Genomic DNA, 17,180 nt, shown 5'->3' on the forward strand with positions numbered 1-17,180 from the left:
AAATTTCTCTGGAAAATTACTGTAACGGATTTTGAATCTTACTCTGAAAGTCGAAGGAGACGGACGTTTTGGAAATCCCTTGACAGAGCAGAGAACAAGGTAAATGGAGAGGGTCTCGATGGAGAGCAGGTACGCAGCGTCGTCCGATGGCAGGGGAGAGCATGACACTGTCCAGTGAGGAAATTTGAGGTCTAAGCTGGCTGGGAATTTCAAGACAGTGAAGTCTGAGGTTCAACTTTACACTGTAGACTGTTCTGCTTACATTTTCCTATTATAACTAAACCTTCAGTAAAATCCTCTTAGATTCCCAGGTGGAGCTAGGGTACTTCAAGTGAAGGGAGTGATGTGGTGCTCATTGCATAATGAGTGGTGTGGAAAGAAAGTAGCAGCCAAAGATACCTAGGTTATTAGGTTCCTAAGGCAACTGTAACAAATGATCACAATTATGTGGCTTAAAACAACAAATTTAGGGGTCCCTGGGTGGCTCAGGTCATGATCTTAGGGTCCTGGGATGGAGCCCCGCATCGGGCTCCCTGCTCAGTGGGGAGTCTGCTTCTCCCTTTCCCTCTGCTCCTCCCCCGCCCCTCATGTGTGCTCTCTCTTTCAAATAAATAAATCTTAAAAAAATAAAAAAGTTCCTTCACAGTTCTGGAGGCCAGAAGTCTGAAATCAAGATGTCCACAGGGCCATGTTCCTTTTGAGGGCTCTAGGGAGAAATCCTTCCTTGCATTTTCTTAGCTTCTAGTGGCTCCTGGCAATTCATAACGTTTCTTGGCTTGTAACTACATCACTCCAATCTCTGCCTCAGCCTTCTTCCTGCATCTGTGTGTCCTTCTCTTCTTATAAGGATGCTAGTCATTCAATTTAGGGCCCACCTGAATCCAATATGACCTCATCTTAGCTTAATTACACCTGCAAAGATCCTACTTCCAACTAAAGTCACATTCTGAGGTTTCATGTGGATATGAATTTTTATAACACTCTTAAACCCAGTATCACAGAGGTGGCAGGGAAGATACATGGAGGGATATAATTTTTCTGTATTTTCATCAAACTATTTTACGTAGGAGGCACCTGAATTGCCTTAGAACATGAGTTTAGTGCTCAGTTGTATTTCATTATTAAAGAACAAACTGAACCCCAAGATTTGAGGACTGCAGAATAGCTGGGTAGTAGATATTTGGCTATACGGGAAATTAGTTAGCAAACTCCACCATGATTATACTGAACACCCATAGTTCAACAGCTGAATAACTAAAATAAAGACTGAGAATCTGTTGCTTCAAAATACTCAGATGGTATTGAGCAAATCGAACTTAATTATGAGTACGAGTAAATTACTTCAACGTATGAAAATTAAAAAGTAGCAGAAGGCTATTATTTCCTATATTTGTCAGTTTCGGGGCTGAATTATCAAATAAAACTTTAAAAAGAATCTTGCTAAAAGAAGTGATAAATACTTAAGATGAAAGAAGAACTTTGTGTTTAAAAAGAATACCTCCCTAGTTGTGCAGATCCCCACAAAGGTGTGATGCTTAAGGATAAGTTTATGTGGGGGAAAAACAAACAAAATGGAAAGGTTGAGTAAGACAAGAGAAGCCAGCATGGTTGGGAGTGTAAGTTGTCCTCAGAGTATCCTGAGCTATAATGTTGCTTCTATTACTGGATTTCCAAATCGCCAATTAAACAGACATGTCTGCCTTTCAAAGACCATATTGTGTTCTTCAAGGGACCGTGCTCATATGTTAGGATATTTATTATCCTTTTAGAATAATTTTGTTATTATTTAATATTTCATTTCTAAGTGAGTCTTAGTTTTTAGAGTTACTTAGGAAAACAAAAAAATTTATAAAGGGGAGTTTTACCTACTTATTTTTAGACTGTTTACAATTTTGCTCTTCACTTAAAACCATATGGCATAAAAATAAGCAATCCATGAAGATACTGAACAGAGCTAATTTAGAACATGCACATCACAAACTGGCATAAATTACATTATCATTCTTTCTGATTTCTGAAAATGCAGGCCTCAGCCAGACCCCGTAAAGGTCCTATGTCCCTCTTTATAATCTGTTGAGACATTGATAGTGATTTAGCCTACTTGATCCTTCACTTGCCTATTTATAAAATACATATAATAACACCTACCTCCAACAATTGAGGTTTCAAATATGATTATATGTGAAAAAAAATGTATTTTAGGCTAGAAAGTACTATAGAAAGGTAGTGCTAGAATTATTAATTATATTTCATTCTGAAAGTTATTCTAGGAAACTAAAATCATAGACTGTAGGGATTTTGAGTTGTGGATTTTGTGGAGAAAAATGTCTTAAATTTCGCCCAAGAAAGCTTAATCTGTTTAGTTATTGACAGGACTGACAACTCAGTACAGATACTTTGACTTTTCATGAAGAGAAAATTATTTTCTAAAATAACTGAGTGCCCCTTGAATTGGATCGGGAGGTAAATTAAAAGAAAATATGCATTGTCCTTGTCATTGTGTGCTATATTTTGTTTATGCTTGTAACTGTTCAGAGCTCTAGGGTGTTATCAGGACTGCCTTGCCGGATCAGTAGGAGACATTAATGTATAAAGTCTCCATTCCCTTGGCATTTGACAGGAAAGGCCATGATTTCTGTCCAACAGCTGTGTCCACAGGTATTTAAAGATAGATCCTACCTGATGCCTCAAAAATCCAACAAATGAGCATTTCTCTCTCCTCCAGGAAACATTGCTTCCATTTGCTTAGCTTAAATTTTGGCTGTTTCAGTGTAATCAAAGTAGATAGGAAGAAGAAAAAAAGCATGGGATAGCAAATTTTGTTTGCATAATCACAGAAAGAAAAGCAGAAAAAAAACCCAACAACAACCATGAAGTGTGGGTTCTCAGGATGAGGTACTAGCTGCTTTATCTCCAAAGAGAGGGTCCCAGTGCTTATTGACCAGAGAAGGGGCACAGTCTATATCAGGGAACAGGATGCTTCTCTCCATGAGAAGCCAGGAGACCAGGGCCCTACTCTCAGTTGTGCCACAAACTTCCTTTATGACTTTAGACAAATTGTGTTGCCTGTTTTCATTTTAGTTTCTTCATGTGTTATGACGTTTTTTTGTAATCACCTCACAGGACTTTTGTGAGAACTGTTTTAGTCCATGAATGTACTTTGAAGAAGTTTGAGAAAGAAGTCAAGTTAAAGAGCGCCTGGGTGGCTCAGTTGGTTGGGCGATTGCCTTCGGCTTAGGTCATGATGGCGGAGTCCCGGGATCGAGCCCCGCATCAGGCTCCCTGCTCAGCGGGGGGTCTGCTTCTCCCTCTGACCCTCCCCCCTCTCATGTGCTCTCTCTCATTCTCTCACTCTCTCAAATAAATAAAAATCTTTAAAAAAAATTCAAGTTAAGATGCAATATAATGTGACAGAATTTAAAAATGGGATAAACCAAGATTCAAATTCCTCCACATAAGTACTAGCTGTGTGATTTTGCACTGGTTACTTCATGTTCTAAATCCTCAGGGGAAAAACAGCAGAGTGATAGGTTCCTTGTGAGGATGAAGTGAAGGAGAGCCATACAAAGTGCCCTGCAGAGCACCTGGCACAGAAGGGTCACTCTTTGTACTACAGACATTAGTGTTATTAGTGTTACTATTTCTTAAAAATTCAGATTTGGGAATGGGTGATGGTAGCACGAAAGTATCTATTGTGTGTTAAAGAAGAAATTTTCAACTACTCGTGCTTTGGAATTCCAAGGAGAGCTTTTGGAAATCACACATACTGGTGCACAACCCAAAGCCCTGAAGTAAGCATCTATGTTGAGTCAGCCATTCGTATATGATAGAAGCCTTAGAGGTCATTCTGATGCTCACCTGAGAGCCTGAGAACAACTGGGAGAACGATACAAGAACACAGTGTGGTTACTTAAGAGAGTTCTAAACCTCTCACATTATGGAGGAATTGACCTAATACATTGCTGTCCAGTAAGCACTAAGCACTTAACAAGAATATTATTGAATAGTATGTAATAGCAAAGTTAGGTTGATCCACGTTTTCAGGGCCTTTACCCTATACTCTGAGATCCTGAAGGGGTGATCCTGCCTAACCCATCACTTGCTATTGACCCTACTTGACTGGGCAGTGAGTATGCCCCACTCTCTAAATACAACAGTGGTTAGTCAAGGGAAAATTCAGTATCCAGGCAGAGATAACAAGAGTTCTTCTGAAGGAAAAAAGGTGGCATTCTTTCTCAGACATGACTAGATGTGAATTTATATATATATATATTTTATATATACATACACATATATACAACTTTGAATTTATATATATATAATATATATACATACACATATATACACAGAGGAAGAGAGAGAGAGAAAGGGAGAGAGAGACTGAGTCTAAATGACTTAGTTTGAACTCCTGGATCCATGCCTGAACACCATGCCTGAAGCAAAACCATCTCTTGGAATTCTTAATTATGTGAATCAATAGATTCTGTTTCTTGACTAAGCAGGTTTCCATTTCTTTCTACTTAAAAAATTGTTACAAATACAGAGATGGTGATTATTTGACAATAAACATTGGAAGTGGGGCGCCTGGGTGGCTCAGTCACTTGAGTATCTGCCTTTGGGTCAGGTCATGATCCTATGGTCCTGGGATCGAGCCCCACGTCGGGCTCCCTGCTGAGCGGGGATCCTACTTCTCCCTCTCCCTCTGCTTGTGCTCTCTCTCTCTCTGTCAAATAAATAAATAAAATCTTTAAAAATAAATAAATAAACATTAGAAGTAGCTTCCCAGGTCATTCTATTTCTCATTAATCTAGTCACCATTGGCTACTGTCTACTTAAACTGCATTAGCCTGACAATTTTTATAATTTTATGGATTCCATAATGTAAAAGAAGATCCCTGAAATGTGAAAACAAAATACTGACAAGAAACAAATGAAAATGAAATTGCTTTCATAACTACAAAAACAGCAGAATGTCTCAAATTTATCTATGATACAATTTAGGCCTTGAGAACTGGTTGGCAGAGAGGCCGGGACACCTGAAATAGATCTTCCTCATTCTTAAAGTTCCAGGCCTGCACAGCAAAGATTTAGACATGAGACTGCCCATGCACATGGACATCAGTTCTTGATACCTTCCTGTTACGGACTGAATTATATTCCCCCAAAATGCATCTGTGGAAGTCCTAACACCCAGTGTGACTATATTTAGAGATAGGAGCTCGAAGGAAATAGGTTAAGGTTCATTGAGACCATCTGGGTGGGGCCCTAATCCAACAGGACTAGTGTCCTGAGGGCACCTTGATCTTGTACTTCAGTGTTCAGAACTCTGAGGGAATAGTTTTGTGTTGTTTATGTCCGGTACCAGTCTGTGGTACTTTGTTCTGGCAACCCCTAGCAGACTAATAATACACTTGTTTCTCTTTTTTTCCTCTTTGTGTTTTTGATTAGTTGTAAACAAAATGAGAAATAGAGTACCTCAATGGGTATAAATTTGAAAATACAGCTTTTTCTTTAATTCATAAATGAGAACCAAGCACCCATCCCTGTTATGTCATGATCTGAACACAGTGAAAAACCTTTAACAAAAAATAATCACTTTGTCACTGAAATGTCTACTTTAAAGGCTTAGAAGTTCTATTTCTTTTTTTTTAAGATTTTATTTATGTGAGAGAGAGAGAGAGAAAATGAGCGGGGGGGGAGGGGCAGAGGGAGAGGGAGAAGCAGGCTTCCCAAGGAGCAAGGAGCCCGATGTGGGGCTTGGGGGACTCACAGGACTCGATCCCAGGACCCTAGGATCATGACCTGAGCCGAAGGCAGACGCTTAACCAGCTGAGTCACCCAGGCACTCTAGAAGTTCCAATTCTTATTTTAAAAAACTACAAAAGTATTTATTGAGTACCTACTAGATGTCTCAATAGTAATATTAATTATTCATTTGGCTACCTTCTGTGATTAATATAATACATGTTCTTTTGGTATAGAAATAGTGTTTCTAGGTATAGGTAATAGAGTAGGTAAGAGATTATAACAGGAGAATATAACAGGACAGTTTGGTGTGGAAGATGTTTTGGAATAGAACAGTCATTTTGTAGGAAAGGAATTACGCCATAAACCATGTGGAGTTCTGGTAAAAATATTGTGTACAGAAACTGAATATTGGTTGGTTCAGGTAAAACAATTTACCTTCCAGCATTTCTAGGAAATGAGAAATCAGAATTACACAAAACTTAATTAGGACGAAGGGTGTTTTTCATTTTGCTAAAGAATTCACATTAGGATTCCTTTAACCAGTTCGCTTAATGAGCATCTGAAAGGTTGCTGGGATTCAGGTGTTTCACTTGGCAGTGAGTGGGTCAAGCAGATGTGAGTAATTCAGGGGAAGCTGGGAATGAAAGTAACTGGAGAGCCCCAGGAAAGGGCAAGTCTGTAGGTTAAGCCACAACGGGAAATATTTCTTGGACATTTTATGTGCAAGTAACTGTGTGGTTCTAGGGAATTTGGTGTTGAGATTCCCACTGCAGGACAATGTGAACCCCTACTTGGACAGGCTTTCATTGACACAAAATAAACGATCTTGTGTTGGTCTAAGACTAAGCTGACTGCAGAATGGGAAGCCGGGACCCAGTTCTCTCAGGAGCAGCCGGAAAGCCATTTTACCCTTTGAGGTTGTGGTTGATGAGAAGTGGTGTGTTGGGTCTATTTCACCTGCATTCCGGCCCAGAACTGGATGAATTTCAAATTTTGCTGGTGCAAAAGTCCGAGCTGGAGCTGTACTGATTTTTTTTTTTCCTTCTAATTGGCTCTGGGAGGAGTTGGGCTGTGTGAGTCAGCTGGGATAGGGACTCATCAGGGCAAGTGCTAACTGCTGGATCCATTCATCATTTAAAGCTCTATTTCAGGGGCGCCTGGGTGGCTCAGTCGTTAAGCGTCTGCCTTGGGCTCAGGTCATGATCCCAGGGTCGTGGGATCGAGCCCCGCATCGGGCTCCCTGCTCGGCGGGAAGCCTGCTTCTCCCTCTCCCACTCCTCCTGCTTGCGTTCCCTCTCTCGCTGTCTCTGTCAAATAAATAAAAAATCTATAAAGCTCTATTTCAGTTCATAAGATGTATGAGTTATTCCCATCTATTGTGTTAGTGGAACGTTCAGTGTTTTAGCAACAATGCCCAGACTCACATAAAGCTTTACTTTAAACACCACACGTGTGCTCCGCTCAGTCCTAACGTGGGCTGCCCAGAAACGTGTAGTGAGGAGTTAAAAGGAGACACAGTAACAGAAGAGGAACATCAAAGCAGCCAAACCTCATTCAAAATCATTAAAATACAGCCAGGGACTGAAGACAAGACAGAATATTAACGGGTAGCTCCTTCCCCTGGGGTCCGCAAGTAAATAACTCCTATTACGGATAACGCAAGTTTCACAGGTATTCCAGGGAGACTGTGTTTCTGGATAATAGATTCAGGGCAGAGACCGGGCATAAGAGCTGAACTAGTAGGTGAAGGTAGAAACATAAACAAATACAGATTAATTGAGAACGCTTATTTTTTTTTTAATTTGAAATAACGGAAGTCATACTGTAAGGATTTTTGTCTCCTTAGCGTCTTCAAATTATAGGCCCATTCTAGAAAAGCAAATTGCTTATTACAAATCTCTTTCTCAGGGCACGTGGGTGGCTCAATTGGTTAGGCGTCTGTCTTTGGCTCAGGTCATGATCCCAGCATCCTGGGATCGAGTCCCCCATCGGGCTCCCCGCTTGGTGGGGAGTCTGCTTCTCCCTCTCCCTCTGTCTCTCCCCCCGCTTGTGTTCCCTCTCTCATTCTCTCAAATAAATAATTTTAAAAAATCTCTTTCTCTCTTTTCCTTCTTTCTCCACACCCTCCATGCTATGTATTTGTGACATTTACATATAAAAATACATAAAACTAGTGTGGGGTTGTTGAATGGAGTCATAGTTATAAACAGGGCCTTTAGGAATTTGTACATTTAGCTTTGAATTTCTGTTCTTCCATTTATCAGCAGTGAGCTTCAGTTTACAACCTATAAAATGGGAATAATCATAGTCCCTACCTCCAAGGCTCTTCTGAGGTTTAAATGAGAGAATGTGTCAAAAGCCCCTAGCGCACAGCCAGTGTTCTCTAAATGTTCATTGTTGTTAATTATTTAGTGTTTGGAGGAGAAGGTTCGACTTTGGTCAATTGAATGAGAAAGACCAGAAATCACTTAAGATCGTGCTGAGTCCTCAGTAGAAATCAACTGGAAGACAAATTGATATTTCATATCATTGTATGAGTTTCAAAATAAGACACCTTAAATTCACATCCTAATTATCAGCATGAACAAAGCACAGTAAGAAATACTAATCAACGACACATTGCTAATTGGTATGTTTAGGACAGAGCCTCACACAAAGTGTTTAATTGTACAGCAGGATTTGTTTTTGCTTGACTGAAACACCCTTCCAAGTTGGGTGAGAAAGAGCAGGCAAACCCTTGTGACAAGCATGAGAGCTTGGGGTAGACTTCTCTTCACTGCACATTACTCACATTGGTATAACTTGTGCATTTGAACTGGGCATTCAGCATCTATTTTTTTTTTTTAAGGACCTAATTCCTTTATTTTTCTCTGAGGCTATACTTACATTTTAGAGCAAAGTATCCAATTAAAATGATCAAATGTCACTAAGTTGGACTCACCAGGCATGAGCATTCTGAATTATAGATTTAAAAAGCATCACTTCCAGGCCTCCTCATGAAGGGCACAAGTGTCCAATAGACTTTGATGAATATCTAGTTCTATTTAGAATGAAGTATAAAGGGGAATGTCAGTTAGATTAAATCTACCACCCCCTTTCTCCACATTTCCTCTCCCTACCAAACACACACACACCCTCTTTGCAAACCCTGTAAGGTCCAGTTTACACTGAAGAAGTTAATCAACCAAAAGAGATTTCCCATGAATTCAGCATCTATTTTTGTCTAAACAGAGAAGAGAAGCCCTTCTCCCCTAATCTGTGGTCTGGGCTGTCAGACAACTTGTGAACTGAGTCCCCTGGAATTTTCTTCCACGATCTCTGGCATCAAGGTCATGCTGTGGCCAATGTCGACCAAGGCCTGCTAGCAAGAGAAGAGGCTCCCCAGGTTTTAGCTGTCCCCCAGCACAGAGCAGCGTAGGAAGTCACATCTGATTAAACCATGTACAAAGAGATCCAACTCATCTCCACGTGTTTGCATTCATGGACTAGTCAACATTGCCAGTTTTCTAATAATAAGGACCGTCTGAAGACTGGCTGATTCCTCTACCTCCTCTTTTTTTTTTTTAATTTTTTTTTCTTGGGGACTCTGGTGTCACACAGGTGCAGACCCAAAGTACCACTGACAATTCTAATTCGTTTCAACCTTTCTGGGCGCTTTCTCATCAGCACAGTCTTGGGCTCTTGCTTTGTCCTTCAGAGGCTGGATTCTTGTTTTATTAGGCTGACATTTTGTTCTGACCTCTGTTGACAGCTTCTGGCCTCTGGCATGCACTCTGTTAAGTCACTTCTTTTATTTATAACTTAAGTTCTTCAGCTCGGCTCAGACAAACTCATTGATTTGTGATCTGGTCACACTCGTATTGCTCTATCTAACGTAAAATCTTACCTTATTCTCTAGCATCGCTCTTTTCGTCCGTGACATTTATTTGGCTTCTCGCATTTTCATTTTGCTCTTCCTCCTACCCTGATTACAGATTTTACATGTCTGCACGATACCAGCAAGGAAGAGCGGTTCCAGTTCAGAGAGACCACTGTGAAGTGTACCTTATGTGTTTAAAGCACTTTATGGTTTTACAGAGCATCCTTCCCCACACAATACCTTATGTGATCCTCACAACAACCCTGTGAGGTAGGTGTCACGATGTCCATTTTACAGGAGAGGGAATGGAAGGGCTGAGAGACACATGGACACATGACTCAGAATTTACTAGAAACCTAAGACTGTGAAGCTTGGGTCTATGTGTAAACCTTGAAGGAAACGAGAGGTGTGACAATGTGATCTGTTAATTAATAGAGAGACCTACACAAATATCACACTACTCTATATCTTCCCTGTTCCTTTTTTTTTTTTTTTTTTGGTTGGTCTTTTCTTACCTTGTCTCCTTTCTCATTTTTATCCCTTTCTTCACCTACACAAAATATCTCCAGGTCTACTGAAATATTTCTTCATCTTCAGGATCTATAATTGATATTTAAAGTGTAATATACAAGGAGATTTTTAGAATAAAACATTTCAGTATTATTTTTTCATGATCAAAATATTCTTGCTTCAGATAGCCGGGTCATTTAAGGAAACAAGTTCTATTTTTTGGTCTAAATGTGTTGAATGAACTGTCCAAGCTCTACTTTACTTCACTATAAACTTGAGAAAAAAAAAAAAGGTTGTAATTTGTAGAATAAGAAGGTAAACTAAGCTAATCAAAATCAATTTACTTTTTAATATTTTAAGGAATTTAATAATCTTGATCTCCTCCAAACACCTTTAGAGCCCTATTCCTCCCCTTACAAAATTCTGCTGTATTGTAGAAATTGCCCATTTACATGTCTAGGGCTTCCAGGGACAATTAGCTCTATAAGGTGAGAGGCAATAGTCATCTTATTATCTCCTATGTCCAGCTCCAGGAGGTATGCAATGAACATATGCTGAGTGAAGGAATGAGTGAATTAACAAATGCATTTTCTTTTATGTATCCTATCACTTATTGAGAGTATTGTTTTTAAACGTCAAGAACCCACATAGAATCAGTATCCAAGAGATGTCTCCTAGAACCCAACGGGTTAAATTGGGTTCAAAAAACATGAGGTGAGTGGATGGCAGAGGGCTTCTGGCCTGGCTCTGAGAACTGGCACGAGCAGCCCACCAGTCAGTACATGGGAAGCATCCCAGCTAAGGGCGCTAGGAGATGGTGGTGATGGTGGGGTACTGGAGTGGGGAGAGGTAGGAATGTGAGAACAGAGGCCCCAACAGCACAAAGGACCAGGAGAGAAAGCTATGTGGAAGCTGCACACCACACAGGAACCAAAGCCATTTGGAGGAGCCACAAAGGGATCTTGGAGTTGGTTGTGCTGATGACTTGTCCAGAGGTGAAGGGCCTTTTAATGAGATGGTAGCAGAGGGTGTCTTGCCCAACCCACCTGATCTTAAAAGGGCCCTGCCCAAATACGATCAGGGGGTTGTACCAGTCCTGACATATATATATAAAAGAGGAAATCAGTGATTATTCTTTTTATATTTAAATCATGCCTGAAAAATATTAAAATTGTATATTAAAATAACTCAATATAAATTATTATTTATCAGAACTAATTAAAGATGGGGAGAATCAGGCACTTTCATGCAGAATAAATTGGTACAACCTTTTTGGAGCCATTTACAAGAAACCATCAAATTGTAAAATGCATGTCACCTTTGAACTATTGACTCTACTCCTAGCAAATCCTCTATTATAAAATAGTTCCACAAGGTCATGTATGAGACTGCTGAATGTAGCATTGCTTATTAAAGCCAAACCATGGCCAAGAAAAATCATCAAGTGTTCATGACTAGGGAAGACTGATGTATTATGGGCACTATGGTATAGCCATATAATGGAATACTGCATAGTCATTGAGAGAAAAGAGCTAGAGCCACATGTCCGGACATGGGCAAGTGACTGACATATTAACTTCAATCAGGTAAAAGCAGAACATATTGTATAGATGTTTGTGTCTATGATTCTTTCTTTTTGAAACATTATGGAGTTATATATACTCTCTATGGGGGTGGTGCATGGAGGGAAATCTGGAGGCCATAAACACTTATACACAGAAATATCTCTATTGTTGCTTTCACAAAGAAAGTATGAGCATAAAGTTCAAAACAGCCATGAAAATATCTATAGCTGAAAACATTTCTGAACAAATCTGAAAAAAACATTCAAAGCATTTGATAACCTCAGGTACCAGAAGACCGGGTGGGTGTTCAGTTTAAAAGACTGCAAAACAGAGAAGTTCTTTATTTGCCAAGCTTACCCAGAGTCAAGGTTAAGTAGCTCAGGAAAGTCTCAGAAAAAGGAGAAAAAGAGATAAAAACCACATCAAAGATAAAGATAAAGGCAAAGATAAAGACAGAGATAAACAGGAAGATAGAGAAAAGAGTTACACAATGAGCTCAAGTGAAAATAACCGGAGTGACAGGGAGAAAGGAGACCAGGTAGGATAGAAAGTATTACAGCAGACAAAAGTAATCACATTAAAGAAATGGACAGGAAGGAGAAAAGGTATACTAATGTTTCCATTATCTTACTATAATAGTAACAACACTAATAAGCACTGAAAGATGCTAAAGCACTGTGAGGAGACACACAATAATGTTGTTCAATTTAGGGGCAAGAGCCACCAGCAATGCAACAATTGTGAAAAGCATATACTTGAATGGCTAAGCATTCAAGGTGGTGAACCTAAATTGTCTAAGGGCCATATCCATACACACTACAGGTTAAAATAATTCTGTCATAAGGGAGAGAAATTGGTACTATATTTTTTTTAAATCTTTTTTTTTTTCTTAGATTTTATTTATTTGACAGGGAGAGAGACAGTGAGAGAGGGAACACAAGCAGGGGGAGTGGGAGAGGGAGAAGCAGGCTTCCCGTGGAGCAGGGAGCCCGATGCGGGGCTCGATCCCAGGACCCTGGGATCATGACCTGAGCCGAAGGCAGACACTTAACGACTGAGCCACCCAGGCGCCCCGGTACTATATTTTTAAATAATAACTACAACTGAAAAATGCTAGATTTTTGGTACATTAAAGAATTAGCCATAATCTGTCTAAAGCAGACACTGTTTGGGTAGAGATTAGGATCACTGTGTGTAGTGGCAGCTATCCCCAGATAGTAGCTATCTCCTGCTGGGAACGCAGGAGGGGGGATTCCTCAGTTCCTTTTCATAATCCTTTCACTTGATCTGTGTGGATTCAGCCTAATACACAAGAACCGACTTAGAGCGTGGCATATTGATGACATCCCATCTAATATTTTGTTTTGAAGGGCCAATGTATATGAGGTCAGCATCCGATCAACAGAGCTCCCTGTGTCAGATCTATTCTGCCGCAATTTTGAAAGTCTAGGATATAGAACACAACTTTTCAAGTTTTTAGTAAAACAAAACAAAACACAAAAACCCCAGCCATCAGAGAATTGGTCGGCCAGGGTTCTCAGATTGTCCAACTTCCTAGCTGGAGTCTTTCAGTTTGCTCAGTCAGTAGGTAAGGAGGATACAATTGTTTCTGTTCATAAACTTGATTTTCCTTCAGTAGATTGAAAGTGGCTTGAAAATTGAACAATTTTCTATGTGGAATTTTTAGAAAACTGTGCTCATCAGGAAAACAAAATACAAATGGGTAATGAGACTCAGAGTTGTATAATTTAATCTATTTGTTTTACTACAATTAGCATGCTTTATTTGGAGAAAACTGTGGCTGACTTCCACAGAACCTCTGTGGATTCATGCTGAAGTTGCCCACACTCTCCTTGAGCCCAGACCACTATGATCACAGGCTTGTTTATTATAAGGCACACATAAAAACAATGAAACATAAACTTACTTAGTATGCTTCCACTCCCTTTGTCCCCCTTCTGGCCTTTCGGTCCAGGATTTCCTTGAAAACAAACAAACAAAAAGCAACATTGTTTTTTGTAATTAGGGCAATTTAATTATTTAAAAAAAAAATAACTTGTAAATGGAGACAAAAATGAATTGCTTTAAATGGAGACAGAGCATCACAAGGTAACCCGGAATATCAACTTACCATATCCTACTGTATTCAAATACAATAATGTTGATGTTGATAATAATAATAATGGCTATCATTTTATTTTCACTATTGAAAAATTTTTTAAACTTATTTTATTTAAATTCAATTAGTTAACAGATAGTGTATCATTAGTTTCAGATGTAATGGCTATCATTTTAAAAGTCCTATTAGAAACCTGTCCTTGTTCTGGGTAAGTCCCTTTATCCATTATCTCAAATTATTTATAAGGGCATTAAATATCCCATTTTCCTAAAGCAGACAAAACTGAGGTACAGCACTTTTTGTGCTTATTCATCTTGTTTTTTCCTCTTCTTTGACTTTGCTTTTCTCCCCCCTCCAGGAAGTTTCATGTCCTATCATCTCATCTGAAACCTTGATTCTGTATTTCCCATTACACTTTATGTGGTTTTCCATTTCTTCAGAGGGGAGAATCCCAAAGATGGGCTGTGAATGAATTTCTGAGAATGCTAAGATCCTGATGACCTCATCCTGGGGGAAACTTAGAAGGTCTCAAGGGCATCCAAGGCTATAGGCTACTTCCTTTGGCTTTGAGAAACCTCACCTATTTACAGAAGGGTCTGGTACAAATGCTATCCTTTGATTTGAGGGTCAGGACTTCAAATAGGTACTGGAAACATTGTTAAGACCTTTGATGACTGTTCACGCACAGCTCCACTTTCGAAGGTATATCCAGAAGATCACGTCTTAGTACCAACAAAGAGATTTTTTTTTTTTTTTTAAGATTTTTTATTTATTTATTTGACACAGAGAGAGATAGTGAGAGAGAGAGAGAGCACAAGCAGGGTGAGCAGCAGGCAGAGGGAGAGGGAGAAGCAGGCTCTCCGCTGAGCAGGGAGCCCGATGTGGGGCTCGATCCCAGGACCCTGGGACCATGACCTGAGCCGAAGGCAGACGCTTAACGACTGAGCCACCCAGGCGCCCCACCAACAAAGAGATTTTAATGGTAACCATGTCATCTCCTGAGAGTGGGGCTATTCTTGTTTATTGATTCTTCTTCCAACATTCCTCAAATATTTACCTTGCAAGTAATCACCTTTCTTGGCATAAATGTAGGGCTGATCCTAGTACTCTCTTAAGTCAGAATCTTTGTTAATGTTCTTGACTTCCCCCAACAAAATCAAGACCCTCTGTCTTTTCATCCAAGAGCTCAGAGGACATAGTTTCAAATCCATGGCTTTGTAATAGCATACTAACAGCAATTTTAGAAATCTCTATTTGAATTATTTTGCTCTGCTACTTACCAGGTATGTGGCTCAAAACAAGTTTTCAAATCTTTCTGAACTAAAAGCTTATTTTTCCATCAAATGAAAAAATAACACCTTCCATTGCACAGTTACCTTAAAAATTAGCAACAATGTTTATAAAGCATCTTGCCCATAAAGAGATGAATAGAAGAGATGGTAGCTCTTACTGTTTTACATCTTCCAAAGCTTAGCTAGAATGGTCTCTCTGTCATTTTATTCTCAGTGAATGAGAGAGGACTTTGTCATTTCTGTTCACTTTTTATGGTACAATTATTTTTAATTTTACTTTATTTGGATTTTGTTGTTTTCTTTCTTTCCCTAATTTACTTTACTTTGTCTTCATCTGTCTTTGTTTTTTTTTTTTTTTTTTTTAAGATTTTATTTATTTATTTGAGAGAGAGAGAATGAGAGACAGAGAGCACGAGAGGGAAGAGGATCAGAGGGAGAAGCAGACTCCCCGCCGAGTAGGGAGCCCGATGTGGGACTCGATCCTGGGACTCCAGGACCATGACCTGAGCTGAAGGCAGTCGCTTAACCAACTGAGCCACCCAGGCGCCCCATCTGTCTTTGTTTTTGAACATTTGTTCTTATTTACCATTTAAAGAAGATTTTTTGATCCCCAATTTATCAAATTTAAAAATACAAAAATTACACTGATAACATGAGAACTGAGATTGAGCACTTAAAAAGCATAAGTTGTTTCCAATTAAAATTCTATTGTGAAGATTTCATGAAATGCCAACCATTCCTTATCAGTGTATGCTAAAGGGAATGCCTCTAATCGTTTTGCATATATGATTACACTGTACATCATTATATTCACTTATTAATTGTGATTTAGTCATTTCAGGTAATGTGAAATTGGCAAAAAATCATTAATTTATAAAAGTACTCAAAACCTTTCCTATTTTTTGGATGATATACTTTTATGAGATACAGTACCTAAGTTTCAGATTCCCAAGAGGAAAAGTCTAAGCTATTAAACAAAAATTGGGAGAGGGGGGATTTAAAAGGATGTAATAATGATCAGTTCTAATTCTTTTCAAAAAGATAATGTAATAAATAAATTTGATCATTTTAGCATTATTTAGTAAAAAGGAAGAGGCTGTACATTATTCTTGGGAGTCTTTTTATACCACAACTGGTTTTGGATAGTTTAAGAACAGAAATGCTTGCTCTAGCCAGAGCAAATGACTCACTTACATCCTGATAGCTCTAGGTTCCTATGATAAATTAAAAAAAAATCAGTTTTTTTTTAAACTTTTGCCTTTTTATCTTATACCACTTTTTTAAAATAATAAAATCTTATCAATAAATACAAATGTCTTATGTCACTCTAGCCTGATTCAGAGATCTCCTCACAGAGGACACTTGGAAATTTTTTCTCACAGGTGAACACATCAAAAACAGCCTTGCTAGAGAACAGGGGTGCATCCCTCCTTTAGAATGATACCTTTTGCTAAAAATGGAGCCCAAGAGCTTTGTCAAAACCTGGAGTTAATCTCCTTTATAAATGACACTCTTCAATCAAAAATAAGGAATTGTATTTCTGAAAGCCATTGAAAAATAAGAAATAGTATGTAATAAATTGACATTCTAACTTTAAATATAAGGGGAGGTATTTTCAATAACATCATTATGATTTCAAGTGTTTTTAGTGACCCTTCTATTAGCTAGACGCTAGGTTAGTTATTTTTACAGACCTGTCATAATTAGCCCAGCTGTTTAGCTATTTCTTTTTCTTTTTTTTTTTTAGATTTACTTATTTATTTATTTGACACAGAGAGAGACAGAGAGAGAGGGAACACGAGCAGGGGGAGTGGGAGAGGGAGAAGCAGACTCCAGGCTGAGCAAGGAGCCCAATGCGGTGCTCGATCCCAAGACCCTGGGATCATGGCCTGAGCCGAAGGCAGATGCTTACTGACTGAGCCACCCAGGCGCCACTAGCTAAAAATTTTATTATTTATTTATTTATTTATTTATTTATTTATTTATTTATCAGAGAGAGAGAGAGAGAGAGAGACTGAGCACACGCAGGGGGAGCAGCGGGCTGAGGGAGAAGCAGGCTCCCCACTGAGCAAGGTGCCCAATGCCTC

The 17,180-nt window shown here is 39.1% G+C and overlaps 1 protein-coding gene across 3 annotated transcripts in view; it reads right to left on the reverse strand.

Moving 5' to 3' along the window:
- Nucleotides 1–17,180, reverse strand: part of MSR1 (macrophage scavenger receptor 1) — an 89,452-nt gene that overhangs the window by 23,564 nt on the left and 48,708 nt on the right. For all 3 annotated transcript variants that reach the window (XM_032413585.1, XM_032413583.1, XM_032413584.1), the window contains one exon: nucleotides 13,610–13,663. In XM_032413585.1, coding sequence (XP_032269476.1) covers nucleotides 13,610–13,663 — 54 coding nt within the window. The remainder of the gene's footprint in view (nucleotides 1–13,609; nucleotides 13,664–17,180) is intronic.

The sequence above is a fragment of the Phoca vitulina genome, unplaced genomic scaffold (genome assembly GCF_004348235.1).
Source record: "Phoca vitulina isolate PV1807 unplaced genomic scaffold, GSC_HSeal_1.0 scaffold15, whole genome shotgun sequence".
NCBI classification, from domain to species: domain Eukaryota; kingdom Metazoa; phylum Chordata; class Mammalia; order Carnivora; family Phocidae; genus Phoca; species Phoca vitulina.